The sequence below is a fragment of the Balaenoptera borealis genome (genome assembly GCF_965194805.1).
Source record: "Balaenoptera borealis genome assembly, chromosome: 11".
NCBI lineage: Eukaryota > Metazoa > Chordata > Mammalia > Artiodactyla > Balaenopteridae > Balaenoptera > Balaenoptera borealis.
In genome coordinates, this window is record NC_138868.1 from 25,633,990 (window position 1) to 25,657,786 (window position 23,797).

General features: G+C 41.3%; 2 protein-coding genes across 4 annotated transcripts in view; both read left to right on the forward strand.

Moving 5' to 3' along the window:
* CD59 (CD59 molecule (CD59 blood group)) overlaps positions 1 to 23,797 on the forward strand; it is a 131,236-nt gene that overhangs the window by 62,300 nt on the left and 45,139 nt on the right. The window lies entirely within an intron of this gene.
* Positions 12,424 to 23,797, forward strand: part of FBXO3 (F-box protein 3) — a 32,182-nt gene continuing 20,808 nt past the window's right edge. For 2 of the 3 annotated variants that reach the window (XM_082343802.1, XM_082343803.1), the window contains exons 1-3: positions 12,424 to 12,578; positions 16,991 to 17,080; positions 19,019 to 19,182. In XM_082343802.1, the coding sequence (XP_082199928.1) occupies positions 12,475 to 12,578; positions 16,991 to 17,080; positions 19,019 to 19,182 (358 nt within the window). In that variant the 5' untranslated portion in view covers positions 12,424 to 12,474. The remainder of the gene's footprint in view (positions 12,579 to 16,990; positions 17,081 to 19,018; positions 19,183 to 23,797) is intronic. The other variant, XM_082343801.1, reaches the window with a different exon arrangement.

A 23,797-nucleotide genomic window follows, 5' to 3' on the forward strand; every position in this document is an offset into this window, starting at 1 on the left:
TCTATATTTCTCATAATAGGAGATTAAGTAAAATATGATGCATTCATATTAAGGAACATACATTTAGTCATTAATAATAATAATGTAGATGAATATTTCCTAAGAAGGAAAAAAGTTTACAATCTGTTCAAAAAATACAAGTTGTACAATAATATAAGGAGAATCCTTTAAAAATATTTATGCATTTCTTTTTTATTATATTTGTGTTTATTTTTTATCTTTCCCATTTTATTTTTTTCAGCTTTATCGAGGTATAATTGACAAAATTGTAGTTAAGTGTACAGCATGCTGATTTGATATACATGGCAAAAGGAGTCCCACAATCAAGTTAATTAACACATCTTACAAATTCACCTTTTAAAATTTTTTTTTTGGTGAGAACACTTAAATTCTACTCTCTTAGCAAATTATACAATACAGTGTTATCAACAATAATGAACATGTCATACATTAGATTCTCAGACCTTATTCATTTTATAACTGAAAGTTTGTACCCTTTCACCAACCTCTCCTCACCTCCCCCACCCCTCAACCCCTGGCAACAGCCATTCTATTCTCTGTTTCTATGAATTCAACTTTTTTTTTTTTTTTTTTAGATTTCTCATATAAGTGATACCGTGCAGTATTTGTCTTTCTCTGTCTGGCATATTTCACTTAGCATAATGTCCTCAGGGTTAATCAGTGTTGTCGCAAATGGTAAGATTTCCTTTTTTTAAGGCTGAATAATAGTCCACTGCATTATATACCCTGCACTTTTTTATCCATTCATCTATCTATAGACAGGTTGTTTCCACACCTTGACTATCATGAATAATGCTGCAATGACTATAGGAGTACAGATATTTCTTTGAGATAATGATTTTATTTCCTTTGAATTTTTACTCAGAAGTGGGATAGCTGGATAGTTCTATTATTAATTTCTTGAGGAACCTCCGTACTGTTTTCCATAGTGGCTACACCACTTTACATTCCCACCAACTGTGAACAAGGGTTCTCCTTTCTCCACATCCTTTACAGCATTTGTAATTGCTTGTCTTTTTGATAATAGCCACCCTAACAAGTGTGAGGTAATATTATATTGTGGTTTTGATATGCATTACCCTGATGATTAGTGATGTTGAGCACTTTTTCATGTACCTGTTGGCCATTTGTATGCCTTCTTTGGAAAAATGTCTGCTCAGGTCCTTTGTCCATTTTTTAATTGGATCATTTGGTTTTTTGCTATTGAGGTGTATGAGTTCCTTGTATATTTTGGATATTAACCCCTTATTGGATATATGGCTTGCAAATGTTTTCTCCTATTCCATACATTGCCTTTTCATTTTTTTTGGTTGGTTTCCTTTGCTGTTCAGAAGCTTTTAAGTTTGACATAGTCCCACAGGCTTATTTTTGCTTTTGCTGCTTTTGATTTGATAACAAATCCAAAAAATCATTGCCATGCCCAGTGTCAAAAAGCTTACCCCTATGTTTTCTTCCAGGAGTTTCACAGTTTCACCTTTAAGTCTTTAATCCATTTTTGGTTGACTTTTGTGTATGGCGTAAGATAGTGGTCTAGTTTCATTCTTTTGCATGTGGATATCTACTTTTCCCAAAACCATTTTTTGAAGAGACTATTATCCCTTATTGTATATTCTTAGTGCATTTGTTAAAATTAACTGACCATTAGTTAATTAACTAATGCATTAGTTTATTTCTGCACTCTCTATTCTGTTCCATTTATCTATGTGTCTGTTTTTATGCCAATACTATAATGTTTTGATTAATATAGCTTTGTAATATAATTTGAAATCAGGAAGTGTGATGCCTCCAGTTTTGTTCTTCTTTCTCAAGGTTGCTTTGGCTATTCAGGGCCTTTTATGGTTCCATACAAATTTTAGGATTGTTCTATTTTTGTGAAAAATGCCATTGAAATTTTAATAGGGATTGCATTGAGTCTGTAGATCACTTTGGGTAGTATGGATATTTTAACAATATTAATTCTTTCAATCCATGAACATGAACTATCTTTCCATTTATCTGTGTCTTCTCCAATTTCTTTCATGAGTGTTTTATAGTTTTCAGTGTACAAATCTTTCACGTCCTCGATTAAATTTACTCTTAAGTATCTCATCTTTCTTGATGCTATTGTGAATGAGATTGTTTTCTTAATTTCTCTTTCTGATGGTTTGTTGTTAGTGTATAGAAATGCAACTGATTTTTGTATATTGATTTTGTATCCTGAAACTTTACTGAACTAACTTATTAGTTCTAACAGTTTTTTGGTGGAGTCTATAGTGTTTTCTACATATAATACCATGTCATCAGCAAGCAGAGATAATTTTACTTCTTTTCTGATTTGGATGCTTTTTTTTTTTTTTTCTTGACTAATTCTTCCTTGTGTTAATTATTTACCTCTTGTCTTTTCGCTTGTGGCTGCCCTTATGTATTCTATTCAGTGATGGTGGGCCTGTAAGACTGAAAATGACACTTCCTTGATGCTTCTGCAAGCTGGATTCCTGTTGGGCACTGCCTATTGGGAAGCATTGGCAGGAGACTGGATGGAAGGAGGGGCGGGGGAGTCTCTTGCTGTTTCCCAGCCCCTGCATGTCTCTCTCCAGAGGTCTTCAGGCACTCTGATCCCCAGCCCCAGGATGCCCTTTCAGGATCCAAATCACTAGCTGTGAAGTTGTCCTTGTCAAAGGTCCAATACCAATCAAGTGGTATCCTTTCAAGTAGGGTTGCCAGGACTCCTCTATATGACATGTCTTGTGTTTAATGATTATGCTCTGCATTCTGTACTGACTTTGCCCCAATGCCTTCAATGCCCTCTAGACAGCTTTTCTTTTCCAATAAGTTACCAAGTATCAGCAGTTAGAGTATTTTTTTGCTATAGTAATTGAAGCTTAAGTCACTTAAATGCAACATAGCTGAAAATCATACCTCCACAAATATAGTTATGGACAATCCCACATGGTCTTCTGTCCTGCAGGTTTGACTTAGGATAGACCAAAAAGGAGGTTTGAGAATTAAAATACTGATTCTTCTTATCATCAAGAAAGAAAAAGATTGTTCTTTGGTCAAAGTCCCAAGTCATGAACAAGAAACCACCACTAATTAGAGATAACCTGTGTTCTGAAAATCAACCAGTCAATGACAGCCTCACTCCAATAACCCACACTATGGAAAGTTAGCAAATCACAGATAGCCCCCAAACTTCTGAAATTGAGCCAGTCGGTGACAGCCAGTATACACGTCAGCACACCAGCTCACAATGCAATTGTTGAGCACATTTTCTCATTACTGGACATTCAGTAGACGAAAGAACAAAATAAGCTGGATGTGACCACTGTAGAAACTATTTTACAATGTAAATGAAACAGACTGTAAATTCAAGGACTTATACATGCAAATTCTGCAACACAAAGAAACGTTAGGGAGACCCAAATCACCAGGGAAATATAATTAAAGAAACAGGTAGGTAACTTATGTAGTTATAATTTATTTCAGATAGAGAATGAATAATGTTTTAGTATAAATATGTCCCATGTGATATTTTTCTTTTATTTCAATGTGTATGCACATAAGCAATTAGAAATCATTCAAATTTAACTGGGTTTCCTGGTGGCCTTTTTTTTTTCCTTTTTTTTTTGTTGTTGTTGAAGGTGGTGATGGTGGTGGTGGTGGTATGTGTGTATGTGTGCTAAATCTGGCGACTTCAAGACTCTGAGTATCTGCTGTGAGTTACCTGCTCTAATATGTTCGTGATAGGGACAGAGTAAAGGGCCAAAGTAGGTAATTAAATAGTTAATCCCACTAGGGGATTGTAAGTAAAAAAAAAAAAAACAAAAAAAACCCCTGTAAGTTAATGATCACTCAAGGAAGCAGGTTTGCTTAACTGCAAAACCAAGCAGGCTAGCTTAGCAACAAAACCATGCAACAAAAGCATGAGACATGCCCCCAAACAATAAAACAATGGTGGCATGAAATCCACATCCTGCCCAGTAAGCTCAGTAAATTAATAATCCCTAGGACATGATCTCTGCACACATAAAAATAATAATTTATGGAAAGGTGGCATTTCAAAGTGAAAGACCCTCATTGTACTAAAACCTGAAATAATTTTACCAGAGTGCCCTGACAGTCCTGGCTTAACCATGTAGGAACAAGAAAACTCCCCCACCTGATGAGGAGGAGCTAATAATGGAAATTTAATGTCTACTCAAAAAAAAAAAAAAGGTGGTCTTTTCCCCCTCCCCACTTTTCTTTTAATTATGAAACTGTAGCCCACTAAGTTCTTGGGGCACAGCACCCTCTCACCCACCCACTTGTAAGCCTCACAAGCATCCTAGCCTAATAAATCACTCCTTATCTATCACTTTGCCTCTCACTAAATTCTTTCTGAGCTAAAGCGTAAAACACCAGAGCTCCTCGATGCCCCCCCGAAATGCCACCTAGCGATTTCATTAGCACCAGCTGTGAGGTGACCCCTCTCAGAGATCTTGACGCCAGCTGCATGGGATCCCTCCCTTAGACATCTGATCATTCGCTCCTCAGGAGCCATCCTTCCAGCTCCTCTGTTCTAGAACCTCTTTTCCGTTTTGTTTCCAGAGCCCTGGGGTGGTAGCTGCTTCTGGCAGTCCTAATTTCTGGATCCCCTCAGTATTCTTTCCCTGCTCTTTCAGCCTTTCCACATTGTCTAACAATTCTTTGTGTTAAATTTCCGCTTTTGAAATATGGAGCATGAATTCTTTTTCCCCAAAGTAACCTGATACATTCCTCAACTGTGTGTTATTCCATGATAAGGGGGTGGGGTGGAGAGAAGAGTGTCCTCTTCCCACTTACATTTTCCTCTGTGCCTGCTCCTTGACTCCCAGGTGCCCAGTTGCTCAGCCAAGGCAGAGAGTACTATGACAGTGTGCAACTTACAAATGGCCCAAGACAGCTGAACAGGCCAGGCTTGTAGAGACCACCAGGTCATTACTGGACAGACAGGCAGAGTGGGACAAGAACGCAAGCTTTTTCAGCAGCAGTAGCTTCTATTTGTGTCAAAAGAATTTCCAGTTGGGTATCCCCATCTTTTTGGTGGTTCCATTGGTGTAGTGGATTAGAGCATAGATTCAGTGGGCTGCCATGGATAGACACAAAGCCCATATATGCCTCATCAGTCTTTTTAAGTAGCTTGTTTTCCTCTAGATTTTGTCACTTCATAACTATGTCCACAGGGGATGCCCCATATTGGTATGCCTCTATTAATTCAGTCTTTGGGTGGCCCAATGGCCTGACCAATTGCTAGGCCATTAGGGATGTTGTGTGTGTGACAGCCATGGAAATAGCTCGGATCTCCTGCTGCAGGTAGCATCATTAACTGACAACTCCAGTTTGATCCCCGCAACGCTTTTCCATCAAGGTCACACTTCCTCTGGGGAGCTCCCAGTCCAGGACTGACCATGATGGGGTGTTAGCGCAGGCCAGTCCTGTGGGTCTCTGGACTACTCTAGTGGGCAGCTTCGGCTCAAGGACTCTCCATCGGCCCGGCTGAGACATTCTCAGAGCTGCAGTCCAGTCTGAGATTCTTCCTTCCCAATCCTCTTTCCTCCACCTTCTCTTTTCCCAAGCATCAGAATTGCATCATGGTCTGAGGCTCTTTTTGCCTGTTCTCACTCCCTATTTTTTATCCCTCACAACCCCTACTCACAACCGCAGTGCATCTCTCATGAATCTAATCCTATCCCAGCATTTGTTTCTTGGAGGACCCTAATGGACACACGGCGCAAAGGTTTGTTTCTGTCCCTCTTGGGGCAGTGTGCCCTACAGCCAAGAATAGCATCTGAAGTTTAACCTATTGTTCAGCATGTCTAGGGCTGAACTCCACAATTTATGGCTGTGGCGTTCCATGGGATTTGCCCATCTCAGAAGCAAGCGATTTCATCAGTGAACCATGCTTCTTTGTCATATGGAAGTCCTGTTGGAGAGGTCCCCAGTGAGCCAGCTGCTTAGATTTAACAGTAGGTGGGTCTCTCTGTGTCTAATGGGTGGGCAGCCACCTGTTCCTGAAGTTGGCTGAGGTCTCAGGAAACAGGCTTGGGCCTTGACTGGAGGGACCATTTCTATATCACTACAGAACTTTCTGGGTATTCCAGTTCAGATGGTATAGGACTCAATGCAAGTTGAGAATGTCAGGTGGCAGAGTCATTTTCTTTTCAGTGACAGTCTCTTTTTCCAGAATGGGCTAGCTTCAGGCTTGGCAACAGAAGGAAGTCCTTGTAGACCTGGCTGACGAGAAAGTGGAGTCCCATTTCCACAGTCTACAACCTGCTTCGAGATTGAACACTGATATCTGTGATTCCATGGGTGGGAAGGAGATAGGAGAGGAGGCCTCCAGCACAGGTTTGCTCTACTGATGACTGGATCACTTTCCAGGCTTCTTGCCACATGTGCCCCCTCCCTACGTGTGGTTGTTTGTCTGGTATATAAAGGCTGTAGTGAAATTCCTCGGTACGGAGAGTGTTGTTTCCAAAATAGGCCAATCAGAGGTTGGGCCTCCATTCCCATGGCTAGTAGCCATACTGGAAGCACCCAAGAAGGTCCCATGAGTGACAGAATCATTACCTCTTCTTTTTCTTTGCTTTTACAGATTTACTGAGGTATAGTTGATATATACCAAAAGTTTCACATATTTACTGTATACATTTTGAAGAGTTTGGACATATACATACCCCTGTGATACCATCACCATAATCAAGGTAATAAACATATCCATCACCTCCAAAAGTTTTTGAGCCCATCCATCTTTGGTCAACTTTTCCAAGATGGGACATGATGGAATGCATGAAGTACACTCAGTGCTTGTGTCTTCAGTATAGTGGAATGTTTGGCCCCAAGCAGCAGTTCTCACTGTTTTAGCCTGAGCTCAACCCACTGATGATGTACTGGGGAGTTTCTTACAGTACTGCTTGCCTGGGTAGGTGAAGGCAAATGATATCAGTCAGGGTCTTACAACAAAACAGACAAAACTTCCAAAGGGACATTACTGAACAGAATTCAATGAGGAGATCACGTAAGAGGTATGAGCAGGATGAGGGAACCAATAAGGGATGGTGAGGTGCCCAGGGATTAGTAAACAGGGGGGAGATGTCTCCAAGCCTGAAACAGCAATGGGAAGGGATAGTGTTACCATAGCGGGACAAGCCAAAGACTTCAAAGAGGGCACCAAAAAGTTGGGTCTACAATGAGAAATACCCTAATTTCTCTTTTCTTCCCCTCCTCAGTTGCCGACCAATGCTTTCCATTGGCTGAACCCCACCAGAAGCCAGATGACAAGAGAACCCAGGTGAAGGAAGTCATAGAGATCAGCCTCCCAGGGCACAGAGATGAGCATAGGTCAGAGACTGAATTTTCCCTTCTTCCTGGAAAGTATCCCGCCACCCCACCAAAAAAAACACTGGCCCATCCAAGCCCACATACCAAGCATCACTGGTTCAGCCACTCTTATGATGTCTGTCAGGCACTATAGGAACAACAGTGGACAAACTGACCTGCATAAGCCTCAGAAGGACACAGTAAGACTCCGAACACTAGTGGCTTCCCCAGCCCTGCAGGCTATGGATTGGATGGCGTTATGTGGCTCCTTGACCTGTATAACATCTTGTATGAGAATACTGCATTTTTCTCTGTCCCTGGAAGGAGCTGTTGTTTCCATGATGCAATCTTGGTAAACTTTGGGATTACAGGCCATTCTTGGCCACACCTTCAGTATTCACCATATTAGAAGCCACCAATAGGGGACACTTTGCGTCCAGTAAGCAGGTCCATTCACCATGTGTCCAGAAAGTTCATATTAATTATACAGGTTGCAAGAAATCAAGAAGCATGTTCCAGACAAAACAAAACAAGAGACATATGCTCAGCAAATTCAGGAATATTGAAAGTCTTGCCTACGGGAGGAGCAGGAGTCCCAGAACCTCATTTGTATGACTGCTGGAACTGTGCGTTTAAATCTTACCTTCATTCCAGGCTTCTCATTAGCCATGGGTTTGTCTGTGTTTTTGTTCCACAGAAACAGTTAAATCCCTTCCAGATTTTTGCATCAACCCATCAGGCTGGATGCCTTTCTGAGCAGCACTGACAGCCCCTAACCTCCCTACCACCCTGTAATTTTATTCGTCTCCCTGCTTTCAGCCATAAAGCATAAGCATAGTCTTGAATTTTCCTGGGCTCTGCAGAGGCAGGCCCCCTTTTGACCAATCACCAGCAGCCTTGCAGCCCGGTTTTTCTTCTGGATGACGCACTTGTCTGGGGGAGCTGGTGTCTGGCAGTCCCATCCTGGTCCTCCCACCGCGTCACCTGCCTCACCACAACTAGGAGAGCTGACACCAAGGCTTGCACGGTCCAGTCCCAGGCATGCCTTACAACCTGCCAGGACCCCCTGAGAATCTCCTGAGAATGTTTCCTGCCCCTGAGAGGCCCAATTGGTCAAGGCCCTTTCCCAAAACACTGAGCATGAGACAAAGTGGAGTCTGACTTTCGTGCAGCTGCTATTCATGGGCCCAGGACGCACGCCACCAAGGCCACGCAGTGTCAACACACAATGTTTGGGGCGGGTCTACAAGCAGAGAAGGAGGAGAATGCACGTGAACTCCCACCCCACCCCACCTCCCTCCCCATCCCAATTCACAGCTTTCATTGTCCCACTGGGAGGCGCACCTAGGCTGGGCAGAAGAAGACTGGACACATCCCAGAGAGTGGTCAATAGAGAGGGACCCTAAACTATGGTGTTTTACACATGGGGGGGCCCCCGGGCACCATTTACACCATTTAGCAAGCGCCTCTAAAGCTCAGTGTCTGCTGACTGTCTGTCCTGCTTGCCAGCAAACTCAGATCTGCTGATGCAGCTACTTGCTAAACCATGAAAACGAGGGAGAAAACAGACTGCAGGGCCATGCGATTTGTCTCTCCCCGAGCAAACAGGTGTATCTCTCACCTTCTAAAGAGTAATTGCATCAAAGCAGGAACAGCACTGTGTCTTGATCCCTTGCAGTCCTGAGCCCAGACCCTTGCATGTGATAAGGTATGAATGAATGTCTGAGGGATTTACCAAAACAGCCAAAGGGAACCTTGAAGCTAAGGTGTAATCATGTGTAAGGAGGTAGGCATTGTGCACTAAAAACTGCTTGCCAGTGAAGGCGACACTGGGCTCCTAAAGAGAACATGTGAAGTATATTTATTTCTCAGGCATTATCTCTATTCCTGAGAGACTAGAGAAATCTTTTTTTTTATGCCACACATGAACTCTTCTTTCAGAACCTTGTGCTTTCTGATCTACCATAGGAATATTAATGGCAAGCAAATTCTGTTTTGGTGAAATCCTTCCATGCCCTTTAGAGACTAGCTTCCAAAACAATTAGCAGACTCGGAGAAACTGATTCTCCCACCAAGGCACAAAGGTTATGGAGCCCTCAACCTTAACCTTAGCCCAGGGGACCCAAATAGCCAAGTCTCGGCTTCCTCTTCCTACCCCTTTCCAGCCATGATTAGGGGTATGGGGGGTGGTAACAGGAAGCCACAGCCCAGGAAAGGGCTGTCCTGGGTCCTGCTCAGCTACATTGCTCCCCCAACTTCCTCTACCTGCTTCCTACCATGTTGGGAAGAGAAATGGAGCCTGGGCTGGGACCACTTCCCCAGGGAGGTATGGGCTGTCACAGCAGGGGCCAGGTGTCACTCCCCAAGGATGGCAAGAGCTCTGAGCCCTGCCACATGGGAGAAGCAAGTCCCCTGCCTGAGCACCCCCTCCTGGCCTTATAGGAAAAAAATAACCATTTGAAAAGACATAAAAACATATATTTAAATGCACATATTTTTCCTTTTGCCTTAGGCTCCAATATGGCTTGCACAGCACCGTGGGATACCGTTTTTGTTTAAGATTTTGTTCATCATGGGTTTTTGCATTAATTTTTAAAAAGTATTTTATTAAAATATTAACATCATCTTGATTATTGAAGGGTTTTTTGGTACTCCCTTAAATTTTGTGCCCCAGGTGAGCATAAATCTTGCCTCACCTTAATCCTGGCCATGACAGATTAACTTCACACTTCTGGTCTTCTCATTAGGTCATAACTGGACCAAGTCCAAAGGGAAGGAAAATGCAATAAGATAGCAGAAGCAAATGCAGTCTACTTGAAACTCCTATCAGTTTTTGGATTTAAAACAAGTAAAGTAGCCCATCTGAGGGAGAAATAGAGACAAACATGAATCAGAATCAAATGCCTTTATAAGCATTTACCTGTATCAACAGGCAAGGTTCCCTTGTAAACAGAAATGACAGTTCTGTCTTCATCCATTCAACCTGAACATAAACTTTCTACTTGTTGTAGAAAGGCCTTGGGGTTACAAGGATGAAAAAGACAGAGTTTACAGCCTGGTGAGAGAGACAAACAGGGAACAACTGACCTGAATCCAGTTCAATTAATGCTCTAAATATGTGCATAAATAGTTTGGAAATACAGAGATGTAAGCAGAGGGTTTTGTTTTGTTTTGTTTTGTTTTAGTTTTTGGTTTTTGCTGGGTGGCTCTCATTTTACCTGTGGGATTTTAGTTTATGAAGGTGACTGAGTGACGACATGGCAAGATCAATGCCATTGAAAGAAAATTTTTATTACATTTCCCTAGAGAAAGGGGCACATGACACTGTGAAGGTTCCCAGTGGAAGCATCAGGTTTGGGTCAGGAGGCAGAAGCAGGAGCAAGAGGCAAATTTAGGCCAGAGCCTTTATTGGAGTTTGCACTGGGCAGGGCAGAGTAAACAGTTTGGGATTGGCTAATTTGAACAATAAATGGTGGGCTTTGGGCTATAGAGGTGTTCTCTCATTGCCTGGTACCTAGCCCTGAGACAATTTAGGGCAGGGGAAATAGTGGCTCGGTGCGTGACAGTTAGATAAAGGGGGTGGTTGGCTTGCATATGAGAGGTGTGTCCATGTAAGTTGTTTGCTATCTTTAGGAACTAGCTAGCCCTGGGGGGAGGGAGAGCAGTCTCTCCCCAGCCAGCAGGATTTTTAGGATGTCAAAACATCATAAGACACAGAAAATAAAAAATGTAATTAATACAGTGGGGGGGGGAAGGAGAGGGGTTATAAAATTAGACAAAACCATAATTATAAAGCATTAATGGCATGGTGAATTGAGGAAATGGAGTGTTTTATTGTTGGGGGTGGGTGGGATGGGAGGGGTAGAATCATTTCCACTTTTCCAAATAGTTAGGAGAAAACTTTCTCCAGGATGTGGAAGAGTTTGGAAAACTTAGTGATGGATGTATACTTAGGCTTGGGAAATTAACATTTATTGACTATCTAGCCAGGCACTTTACACAAATCTTTATTAGCATCCATAAACCACTTTAGGGAATGGTTGGTTTTTAGAGTAAACAAGCTCATAGAACTTAGGTATAGTTAACTAGTCCACCATCTCACTTCTAGTAAATAACAGATGTGTGAAGTTCGAGTCTGACTGGACTCCCCACAGCTGCTTACACCATATTGCCTTTGGAAAGAAACGGAAAAGAAGAAATCTGATAAGTAATGTATTCCTTAGCTCACAATCCATGACATGTCTTCCACCCCCATTTTAATACCATCTTGTCTAAGCTGAAGTGTGGCCATCAAGTGCCTCAATCAAGCCCAGCCGGGTCTCAACCCATCCCTTCACACTGGAAGTACTTAACCCTCCGAGATTAAATCTTGCCAAAAAAAAAAAAAAACACTCCATTTAATATACGCTTTGCATTGCCCTAATAGGCTGAAAAATAACCGTGACAACCGAATTGAGAGCGGCTGACCGTTAGATTCAGACCCCATGCACCGTTTCCTTGGGAGGGCGTTAAAATTATGCCCTCGACGACCATTTCCCTAGTTTGGAAGAAGAGCCTCTAGTTGATTCCCAACTCTGCCCACTACAGAGCGGAAAAGGTTCCTGCTCTGTGCAAGGGACACGCCGGGCGAGGGAAGCTGAAGGGAGAGACGAGGAATTTCTAGGTCGGAAAACGAAGAGAAGCGATGGATTTGGGGGCCAAGGGCAGAGAGAGAACTTACTGTGAGATTTGGGGGCACGCTTCGAGGATACCGGATGTAAAATTTCGCATGAGGGGCTGGAGTGACCCAAGCAGATTTAGTAATAAAGGCTCATAGGGGTCCGGCCTGGGCAAGTTTAGGGACCGGAATGGGAGGAGAGAGACCGGGAGATCTAAGGGTGAGCGTGTGAGCACCTGGCAGAGCTCGCACAGCTTGGCTGAAGAGGTTCCCGAGACGCAGACGGACGCCACCGTGCGGGCCCTAGACCCGCAGGGCGGTGGGCGGAGCCTTTCAGGGAAGCGCCCATCGGCCTCCCCGTGGGCGGGGCTATCCTGTCGGTTACACAACAAACCTGTGCGATCGGCTAGGGAATGGCGAGGGCGGTGGCGGAGGGGGCGGGCCCGGGGCGGGGCTAGGCCTGCACTGGGCCAGGCAAGATGGCGGCCGTGGAGACAGAGTCGGCGCCCCTGACCCTAGAATCGCTGCCCACCGATCCCCTGCTCCTTATCTTATCCTTCCTGGACTACCGGGACCTAATCAAGTAATGGGACGATGCGCATGGCAGGGGTGGGGTCACGGGTGGGGGAGGAGGCGTAAGGCAAGAGGGACGGAGGCCCGGCTCGCCGACAGGACCTGGACTCCCGTGACAGCCAGGAGGTGACGCCAGGGCCGCCCTGATCCTGCAGAGCCACCCGGGGGCAGGGGCGAGACCGGGGCGGAAAGGGCCCCGCCTTGAGGTTTTCCTCCCGTCCCGGGCCCAGGCCTGAGGAGCGACAACAGCTCTCTATCCCAGGCCTTGGCGAGGCCCAGTTGGAAGGGGGACCAACTGCTCCCCGCTGCCGCCGCGCGGACCCCAGCACCCAGCACCTCCCGGCCCCCGTGGTCTTTGCCCGCTAAGGGCAGCCCTGGCCGCTTTGGAAAAGTCCCTGTCCGGGCCGAGCGCTCTTCTCTGCCTGGGCAGGGAGCCTGCAGAGCCAGGCGCCAAAGTGGGCAGGTGGGACGCCGGGGAGGAGCCAGGCGACCCCCTGACCCCTGGGTGCGACTTATGCGGCAACGTAATATCTGGCAGGGCTCACTTTCGGACTTCTGTGCTAGATGATTGTTTCGCTTTCAGCCTTCCTTCTCACGGTTGCATGTTGGATTTTGTGTTTTGGTACTGACTTCCGGTGGTGCGGTACAGGTGACCATCTTCCCTCCTGTATGCTTTGGGTTGCCCAAGTTACCGGCATCTGTTCCAAAAATAAACACCGGTTGCTGGTAGGGGTGGTTAAATGCCCAGTTCCTTCAGCGCTTGGGACCGTCTGGGATGGTGGAAGAAATGGCGCTGTTTACACCCTTGACAGCTGGTGGCATGGGTCTTTCTTGTGCCACCACATATATTTGCAAAGGAGGCAGAATCGCCCTCTTAAGGATAGGTAGGCGAGATTCATTTTGTTTTGTTTTGTTTTTTGGATTAACCATTGGATTTTAGTCGTTTGCTGATTGTACCCTGTGTTGTCAGGGATCCTTTTAGAAATACAGCCTTCTTGAAGTTACTGGTAGCTGTTGGTTGGTCTAGCTAAGAGGTGACAGAGGGATAATTCCAGTTTCTGGCTGCTATCTATATTAGTACCTGTAGCACTTTTATTTTTCTAGAAAACAAGTTTTTCTCTACTCAGGCTTGTAATAAAGTTTATCTTTTTCTTTCGAAAAGGCTGTTAACAGTTGCAAACTATTTTCATCTGAAATACTCTGTTACTAAAGCCTTTTAGAAATCTAACACATACACACACGCTTTTTGATCTGTGGGCCACATTGCTTCCAGAGTGATTTTTCTAAGACAGGTCTGGCTGTCATCCTCCTTAAAAACCTATAATGCCCCTTGTTATTTACAGATTATAACGTAAACTTCTGGGAGCATTTAAGGCCCTTATTATTTGGCATAGTCTACTCTGGCCAAATAGACCTCTGCCAGCACACTTGTGTTTTTTTGTTCTGTGGCTTAAACTCTTGACCCTGACTGGAATGCTATGCCCCCTTCTTCTCAACCTGGCAAGATGGAATTCCTTTAAGGACCCCCTCTCCTGAGTCCAATCTCTACCCTTCTCCTTTCTCTGCAGAAGGAGAGGTATTTACCATGCCAGATAGATTATGCATTTCTTAAATGTAAAGACTGTCTTGTTTATCTTCGCAGTCACCATTTATTCAACAGATTTTCTTTTTTTGAGTGCCTGCTGTGTGCCAGCCTATTAAATGTTGGGGAAACAATAGTGAACAAGACAGACAAGGCCCCTCTCATAAGCTTACAGTCTAACGGGCAAGATGGAAAACAAGTAAGTGCGTAATTACAAGAGCTGCTGTGTGCTACGAAGGAAGTGAACCAGTTGGTCTGTTAAGGAATTGATTCAAATTGGAAGGAGCTGCCGTATATGACAGATAACATAGAGCAGTCCTGGCAGAAGGAACGGTGTTTTCAGAAGCTGATTGGACAATAGCATAGCCTGTTGGAGGAGCAAGAAGACTGGTGTTGCAGGAATTAGGGAATGATTCACAGGCAGGGAGGCTTGAGAAGAGACTAGTGAGATCATGCAGGACCTTGTAAAACAAGGTGAGGAGATCAGATTTTATTTTAAATGCTTTTGGTAGAAATCAACATTTTAAACAGAAGTGATCCCTCCATAAATGTTTGTGGAAGTGAACTGAGTTGAATACTGTATTAGGGTTCTTGAGAGAAGCAGAACCAATAGAGAGAGAGAGAGAGAGAGAGAGAGAGTGTGTGTGTGTGTGTGTGTGTGTGTGTGTGTATGGTTTTTTATAAGGTATTTGCTCATGAATTATAGAGGCTGAGAAGTCCTACAGTCTGCCAAATGCAAGCTGGAGACCCAAGAAAGCTGGTGGTATAGTTTGAAGGGCTGAGAGCTGGAGAGCTGATGGTGTAGATCCCAGTCTGGGTCTGAAGGCCTGAGAACCAGGAGTGCCGAGGGCAGGAGAAGATCAGTGTCTCAACTTAGCGGTCAGGCAGAGAGCAAATTCAACCTTCCTCTGCCTTTTTGTTCTATTCAGGCCCTCGATGATTGGAAGGTGCCAACCCACATTGGAGAGGGCCATCTGGCTAACTTAGTCCACCAATTCAAATGCTAATCTTTTCTGGCAACATCTCACAGACACATCAAGAAATAATGTTTAGGGGCTTCCCTGGTGGCTCAGTGCTTAAGAATCCGCCTGCCAATGCAGGGGACACGGGTTCGATCCCTGGTCCGGGAACATCCCACATGCCGCAGAGCAACTAAGCCCGTGTGCCACAGCTACTGAGCCTGCGCTCTGGAGCCACGAGCTACAACTACTGAGCCTGCGCGCCTAGAGCCCGTGCTCCGCAACAAGAGAAGCCACTGCAATGAGAAGCCCGCGCACCACAAAGAAGAGTGGCCCCCGCTCACTACAACTAGAGAAAGCCCGCACACAGCAACAAAGACCCAACGCAGCTAATAAATAAATAAATACATACATAAATAAATAAATAAATAAATATTTTTTTAAAAAATAATGTTTAACCAGCTATCTGGGCATCCCTTAGCCCAGGAAAGTTGACACAAATGCCATAGAATTTTATGCACAGAAAAGTTTCCAGTGTACTGCAACTTCTTTCCTGTAGTTTATAGCCCAAATTTGTCAGGTGTCCTGCCCATTGCTAAGCTCTGAAGGTTATGGTACATATTTGCTGAACTGGATTGGGTTGGATTGAATTAGTCCATTGGGATCATTATGTAATATAAACTGCATAGTTTGAATCTTGCTGTGTATCAGAATTACATGTGGCACTTTTTAAATATACACATGCCTGAGGTACAGATCTCACCCCATGCCAACTGAGTCAAAAGCTCTAAGACAGTAGTTTTCATCCTTGACTTGCATCAAAAATCACTTTTGGTGCATATTCCAGAGATTCTTTTATGTTAACTCTTGGGACAGTGATGGACTCTGAATTCACAAAACTGGAAGGATTCCTATGTTTGCAAATGTTAGTTTGGGCATCTCCTGAGCTTGGCAGAAAAGGATGAGAATTATGTTTGTATAAAATCTGGAAAATGAACAAAGGCTAATCTGTTTACCATCAGTTGTTTTTTAACATGCCCCACTTATGGCCTTGACAAATCCCATGTGATTTAAGAGTCCCTTAATTGATTAGCTATTGCCCAAGTGAAATCTTTTATACCTACTTTCTATAACTTGTGATTTCTCTTCTGAAAGGATAGAAATGCATTTTTTAAAATCTTAAGTTCATTATTTTTGCAAATTAATTATGTAGGGTAGGATTTACAGGATTCAAGCACTATTGTGTTAGAAATCTCTGTATAAAAAGAAAATTATTTGTTTCTAACATTCCAAATTTTTGAGCAGCTGATACTAACTTGAATAACTATGGATATTGAATCAGAATTGTTGAGAATCTGACACCTTTTATAGGTGGGCTTTCCAATAGTTGCTATAGTTAAAAAGTGTTTTTGGCTGTAATATTTCTTTCTGTTAAGAAACAATTAGAACAAACAAAAGCCCGGTGTATTTAATATCAAATGTCTCACAGATCTTAAAAAGAAAAAGCACTTTGTTTACACCTGAATAACGTTTCTATATGTAGAAATGATTACTGCCCCAATAATAGATATAGGAAAGCTCTTTGATTTGAAACTAACTCCAATGGTTTATATGTTTTATAGACTTTTGTATGAAAATTACAATTGTAGACATTCTGTGGTTTGTGAACTCAAATAGTTAGGATTTCACTACTCACAAGGTAATTATACTAGCTAACATGTTAAACAGGTTTTAGAAAAGATTGTTTTGCAGTTATAAAGGTAGATAGTGGCAGAAAAGCAAAAGGAATAAAACAAAACTTAACATTGAATATTTTCATCTTTACTTTTAAATTGTTTTCTTGTTTTCTTTTATACTAACCGTGAATCTGGTTACTGCCAGTTGTTGCTATGTCAGTCGAAGACTTAGCCAGCTATCAAGTCACGATCCGCTGTGGAGAAGACATTGCAAAAAATACTGGCTGATATCTGAGTGAGTATTTGGGAAATGTATTCTTGAAATTTGGCCCTTGGCTTCCATTAATGCCAGTCTATCCTGATTCTCCTCTCTAACCCTTGTCTCTTTAACTCCTTTGGTGGCCTTTCTTGTGCCTGCCAGTAAATGCAGGTGTTCTCCAAGCTGCTGCCCTTGGCTCACTACTCTTCTCTCTCTGTGAAGTCTCCTGCATGCACTGTTGCACTTTGTAGAGACTACTTGTATGCTTCTAACTCCCAAACCTGAGTGTCCACCCCTAACATTCCCACTGAGCTCCAGATTTCTTTGCACAACCGTCTGCTGGATCTTTCCACTGGATGACCCACAGGGTTCACTGAATTCAGTAAATTTTAATAAATTTGATAGAATAAAAGGGTAGATGACAGAAGGTGGGAGTTGGGAAAGATGAAAGAGGGTAGGATTGCTAGTATCTTTTTCTTAGGTTGAGGGGAGTCAGGCAGTGACTGAAGTTGGTGAAGCAAGACATAGAGGTTTAAATATATTATTTAAACCTGCAAGCTACTCAACAGAACTAAAAATTAATAACAGAGCCTCCAAACATTGGGAGGAGGAAGAATGGGGAAGAGGGAATTTTAAGTATTGCTATATCCTGATCTTTTACTTTGGGGTATCAGTAGATAGATATAAAATTGATAAACCAAGAACTAGAGGCATAAACATTTAGAATTATAGAGATAACTTCCAGAAATAACTAAAGATTCCTTTGAGAGGTTGGACTTAGAACAGGAGACTGCCTAGTTTTTCATCTTAAGTTCTTTAGTACTTTTTGGTTTTAATAATATATATGTATATTACTTAGATTAATAAAAAGATACTTCCCTTCCACCACTGCCCCCACCCCGAAAAACACACGCACATGTATACAACACCCTGAATTGTTCTTTTCCCCGTCCCTAAACCTGATCCTCCTGCATTCATATCTTCATAGCAGTACCATCCATCCCGCCCTCCAAGCCAGAAACAGGAATCATTCTAGATCTCTTTTCTCCTTCTGTCCCTACGTTCATTCAGTTACCAGGCTTTTCTGATTTTAGCCCCTGTATATTTCTTGAATCTTTCTTCTCATTTCATCTAGCCACCACAGTTTTAGCTCAGTTCATCATCTCTTACCAAGACTGCTGCAAAACCCTTCCAGTCCGTCTCTGTGGCTCTAGTGTACACCCTTCCCAAATCACAACCACAATTCTGCTCTTTTAACTCTCCTGTTAAAACTCTTCAGTGGCTCTCCATTCCCTACAGGATAAGGTCAACCTCATTAGTATGTTACCTTAAGGCCCTTTCTGGCTGCCTTATCCTGTACCATTTCTGACTCTTAAATTTATACTTCCTTCTTTCTCCCTGATTAGATTATACATTTTTGAAGGCAAAAAATGTGCCTTACTGTTAATGTCCTCAGTGACTAAGTAGACAGTAAATGTTTGTGGAATTGTACCAAATAGGAATGTTGAATCATGTGATTCCTTTGATATGCTATATGATTCTCTAGCTAATCCAATGTAGATAAGCTAGATTAATATTATTGTATCATTAGATTCTAAATATTCTCTAAAATAGAAAAATTAAATATATGTTTAAAAATTGTGTAACTGGTATGTTTTTAGGAGTAAGTTGAAATTCATATCCCATATACTATTCACATTATATCTTATCAAGGATTAGAAAACTTAGGAAAAAAAATAAGTAGAAAGTAAGAAAATAAGTGACTCATAATCCCACCATGCCAGCAGTAACTTGTTAAATTTTTTGATGTATGTGTCACTTTTTGTTATCTAGTCTTCATTTGTAGCTAAAATAAATGAAAATGAAGACAAAAGTAACCACAAATTCCCAAAAAAGTATGTTGGTATAAGTGTCTAAAATATATGCTAATTTCATTTCAAAAGATTTTTAATTTTATTTTTTAAATCTATTTAGGGAAGAGAAAACACAGAAGAACCAGTGTTGGAAATCCCTCTTCATTGATACTTACTCTGATGTAGGAAGATATATTGACCATTATGCTGCTATTAAAAAGGCCTGGGATGATCTCAAGAAATATTTGGAACCCAGATGTCCTCGTATGGTTTTATCTCTGAAAGGTATTGGGAATGCAGGGTCTCCCTTCCCCATTTTAGTTACATAGCATAAATAGGTTAAATAACTTTGGTTTCTATCATCTGTGCTAATCTGTGCTAATCCAGCATTATCTGTAATTCACCATTCACATTTGGTCAAGCACGTAGAAAGCCTAATTTGCTAAAAGGACCCTGGTTCTAGTGCTTGCCCTATTTTTGCCTACCTCAGCATCCCCATGATTATTAGAAGTGAAAGCTGAACTCTTTTTATCCTTACATTTGTTTTACATAAAGAAACTAGTAATGTTATTGCTTGAGGATAACTTGTAATTTCTTTTAAAAGACTTTTCTTTTTAATTGAAAAATTGCCTGCTGTATCAACCCTCTTCCCTCTTTTTAGTACAAGTAAATGTTTATAGACAATCTAATATTTGAAAGACCAAATATTACAGACCGGGTCTTTAAGCATGTAGGAGCAGCATAATAGAGTAGGGAAAACTTTTGTCCCTATTTTGACATTTACAGAATAACGAAAACTAAGATTTGAACTGAGGTCTATTTGACCCCAGAATCTATGCTCTCTCTACTATACTATTATTGTCCAATTTTAGCAAGAAATATTAACAAGCTATTTCCCATTACTTTGATTTTTAAATTTATGCCCAAGAAATACATAAATGGACTGCAGATATATTGCTACTTATCTGCTTTAGCCTCCAAGTTTTTTTCAAGTTTCTCCACTAAAAGGAATTTTATATGTGTTTTGGTTTTTCTAAGCTGAAATTGGGATCAGTTCTTCTCAAATGTATACCTTTTGAACTAAGGACTCTTTTGAAACGGCATTCCATTTACATTTCATATTTCTGCTGTACGTTTCCATGCAAATATGAATTTCATACAAATCATGATTGCATGACCAGGTACTTAAAACTGAATTGCTAGGAGGTAGAAGAAAGAATGATTTGGTAGAGAGAGTACAGCTTTGAAAGAAAGTACCCTTGATTCATATTTTTAATAGCTTTTTTCCTTGGAAGAAAAGAAAAATATTATCCACTTGGTGTGTGGGGTTAAATAATTTCAAGAGGAAAATAATTCAGAAAATAGGTATTTGGTAATGATAAGTAAAATATGTAAGGGTTTGCAATAGCTGTTATTTATTAAACACAAAGCTAGGTACTAAGCTAAGTACTGTATATTATTCCATTTAAGTTGCCAAAATCCTATGAGGTAGGTAATTACTATTCTCATTTTATAGGTGAGCTACCTGAGGCATAAAAGGCTAAGTAAGTTGTTTGCCATCACAAAGGAGAGCAGAGCCAGGATTTGAATATAGGGCTGACTCCAGAGATGTGGTCTTACCAGCTGTTGAAGGGAGAGAAGACCTATCCTATTTTGTTCAGAATGTTTTAGGAGTCTTAGAGAGCTAGTCTAATATTAGAATATTTGGAATATGGGAATATAGACATGGTTCTCCTTTGAGGCACAGAGCTACCAGGAAAGGAAGAAACTAAGGATACATAGCAGCTTCTTCCTTTTTCCTTTTTCTTTATTTTTTTTTATTTTTTAATTTTTTGAGGGGACACTCGATTGGTATTCCCAGGCTCCCTGCTCACTGATTTGTACTTAATGGTTGAAGGTGAGGTTGTCAGAGAATTCCTTGTCAGCCCCTGTTTTACTCCCAGGCACCAGTTCTCTGGGGTCTTTGCCATGAATTGGAATAGGACAAAGGCTCTGATATCTAGAAAGCTGGGGATTCTATTAATGTAGACCTATGAGTTTTAGGACTGAATCAGGAAACTAGCTGCTCATCTCAGGGGCCATAGTCCCTGACTCAGTTTCAAGGGTATAGAGATCACAGATAGGAAGGAAACTTGGAAAGCAAATAGGCACTGGGTTTGGGAAAATTTTTATTAAGTATCTTGAAATTATAGTATATTGATGTACATTCTACCAATCTATCTCATGGTATATATCACATATCTTTGAATTTCATATTAACCTTAAGTATTGGCTTAAAATTTTAGAGTCAGAAGGGACTTTTAGAGATCATTTAGACCAGGGATTAGCAAACTTTTCCTTTAAATGACCAGATAGTAAGTATTTTAGGCTTTGAAGGACAGATGGCCTCCGTCACAACTATTTAACTCTGCTATTGTGGGAAAGCAGCCATAGACAATACAACAACAAATGGGTGTAGCAATGTTCCAAGAAAACTTTATTTATGGAAATAGGCCACAGGCCAGAATTTGGCCTGCAGGCTGTAGTTTGTGGATCCCTGATTTATACCAGCCCTTTCATTTTACAGGTGAAGGAACAGGCTCAGAGAGTTTAGGTGACTTATTCAGGGTCCCATAGCTAGTGAGTAACAGAGATAGAACTCTAATCTAGGTTTCTTGGCTCCTCGTAATCTTTTCACTGCTTCCTCATACAAATAGGCTAGGGGCAAGGGAAGTACATAAACGCTTATTGTATGCCAGGAAAGCACTTTATTAAGCACATGAAGCTTATTTAATCCTCACTGTAATTCTCTCCGGTAGGTGGTATTATCTTCTGTTTTGCAGATGAGGAAACTGGATTAAAGAGATGAAATAACTTGCCAGAGATCACAGTCAGTCTAGTCATCCCTTGGTATCCACCGGGGATTGGTTTCAGGACCTGCTGAGGATATTGAAATATGCAGATGCTCAAGTCCCATAGTTGACCCTTTGTATCCTTGAGTTCCACATCCGGATACAGAAAGCCAGCTGTAATTGGTAGAGCTGAGATTTGACCCTGGTCTGTCTGGCTCCCAAATTCTATTATAGTAGGATGCCCCTCTAAACGTATTTCCTTATATTTGTCTTTTGCCATGTTTGCTTGTTGTTATTTTACTTTTTTTTCTGCCTTGCTCTCTTTTCAAGAAATTCTTGGTTTCTTAATGTTACATGTTAAATGTCCAACATGTAGCACTAACTATATAAATATTAGTGTTTTTTTTCTCATTCACCTTCTGATTCAGGCAGCTATTCAGCTTGTTTTCTTTTTTTGTATTGAACTTTTTAAAAAATAAACTTTTCATTTTGTAGTAATTTTAGATTACAAGGCAGTTGCAAAGATAGTACAGAGAATTTCTGTACACCCCTCACCCAGTTTCAGTTTCCCCTAACGTACCAACCCATGGGACATTTGTCAAACTAAAGTCTTCACTGGCACATTACTACTAACTAAATTCTAGACTTTATTCAGAATTCACCAGATTTTCCATCAGTGGAATCCTTTTTCAATTCCTGCATCCAGTCCAGAATACGACATTGCATTTAGCTGTCATGTCTCCTTAGTGTCCTCTGGTCTGTGGACACTTCCCAGTCTTTCTTTGTCTTTCACACCGTTGACAGTTTGAAGGAGTACTGGTCAGGTATTTTGCAGAATGTCCCTCAAACTGACTTTGTCTAAAGTATTACTCATGATTAGACTGGAGTAATGTGTTTTCAGGTTACCAGCAAGGTGAGGTGTCTCTCTCATCACATAGCTGGGGGTGTGTGATATCCACAGCCTATCACTAGTGATGTTAACCAACCTATAGAAATGTGCACAGATCATAAGTGTACAACTCAGTGAATTGTCACAAGGTGAACGTGCCCATTGTAACACCTGTCAGGCCAAGAAGTAGAATAATTATGTGTACCTAGAACCCTCCGTCTTTCTCAGGGGTAACCACTATCCTGATTGCTAATGCCACTGAGTAGTTTTCTCTCTTTTTGAACTTTATATAATTGGCATGATTAAGTATGTTTTTTGCGTGAATTATTTCTGTTTCATTTTGTGAGATTCAGCAGTGTTGTGTGTAACAATATTTTGTTCATTTTTGTTACAGTATAAATACTATGTTATATGATTAGACCACAATTTATACATTCATTCTACTGTTGTTGGATATTTGGGTTGTTTCTAATCTTTGACTATTACAAATAATGCTGTAAATCATTTTTGACGTACATATGAACATATTTCTATCAGGTAAATATATAGGATTGCGTTTGCTGGGTTGTATAGTGTGCTTGTATTAAACTTCAGAAGATACTGTTAATTTTCCAAAGTGGTTTTACCACTTTACATTCCTACTAGGACTTTAATGTTGTCATTCTTTTTATTTTAGCCCTTCTAGTGGGTGTGTAGTGGTGATTTTAATTTGCATTTCTTTAAGGATGTAAAATGATAGTTTTATCTCTAGCTTTCCAATCCCTATATGTCATTTCTTTATTTTTCTTGCTTTATTGAACTGGCTAGAGCCTTCAGTGCAGTGTTGGATAGAAATGATAATAGTGAGTATCCTTATCTTTCTGACTGCAGAGGGAAAGCTTTCAACATTTCTCCTTTAAAGATGATGTTTGCTGTAGATTTTTAGTAGACACTCTTCAGCACGTTGAAGAAAGTCCCTTCTGATCCTAGTTTGGGAAAAGGGTTTTTTGTTTCTGTGTTTTAAACAGATAATTGAGTTTTATCAAATGCCTTTCCAGCCTTGTCATTATCATATGATTTTTCTACTTCATTCTGTTAATGCTCTGAATTACATTGATTGATTTTCTGAATGTTAAACCAATTTTGCATTCTTGGAATAAACTTACTTTGCTTGGAATGTATTATCTTTTTTATGTATTGT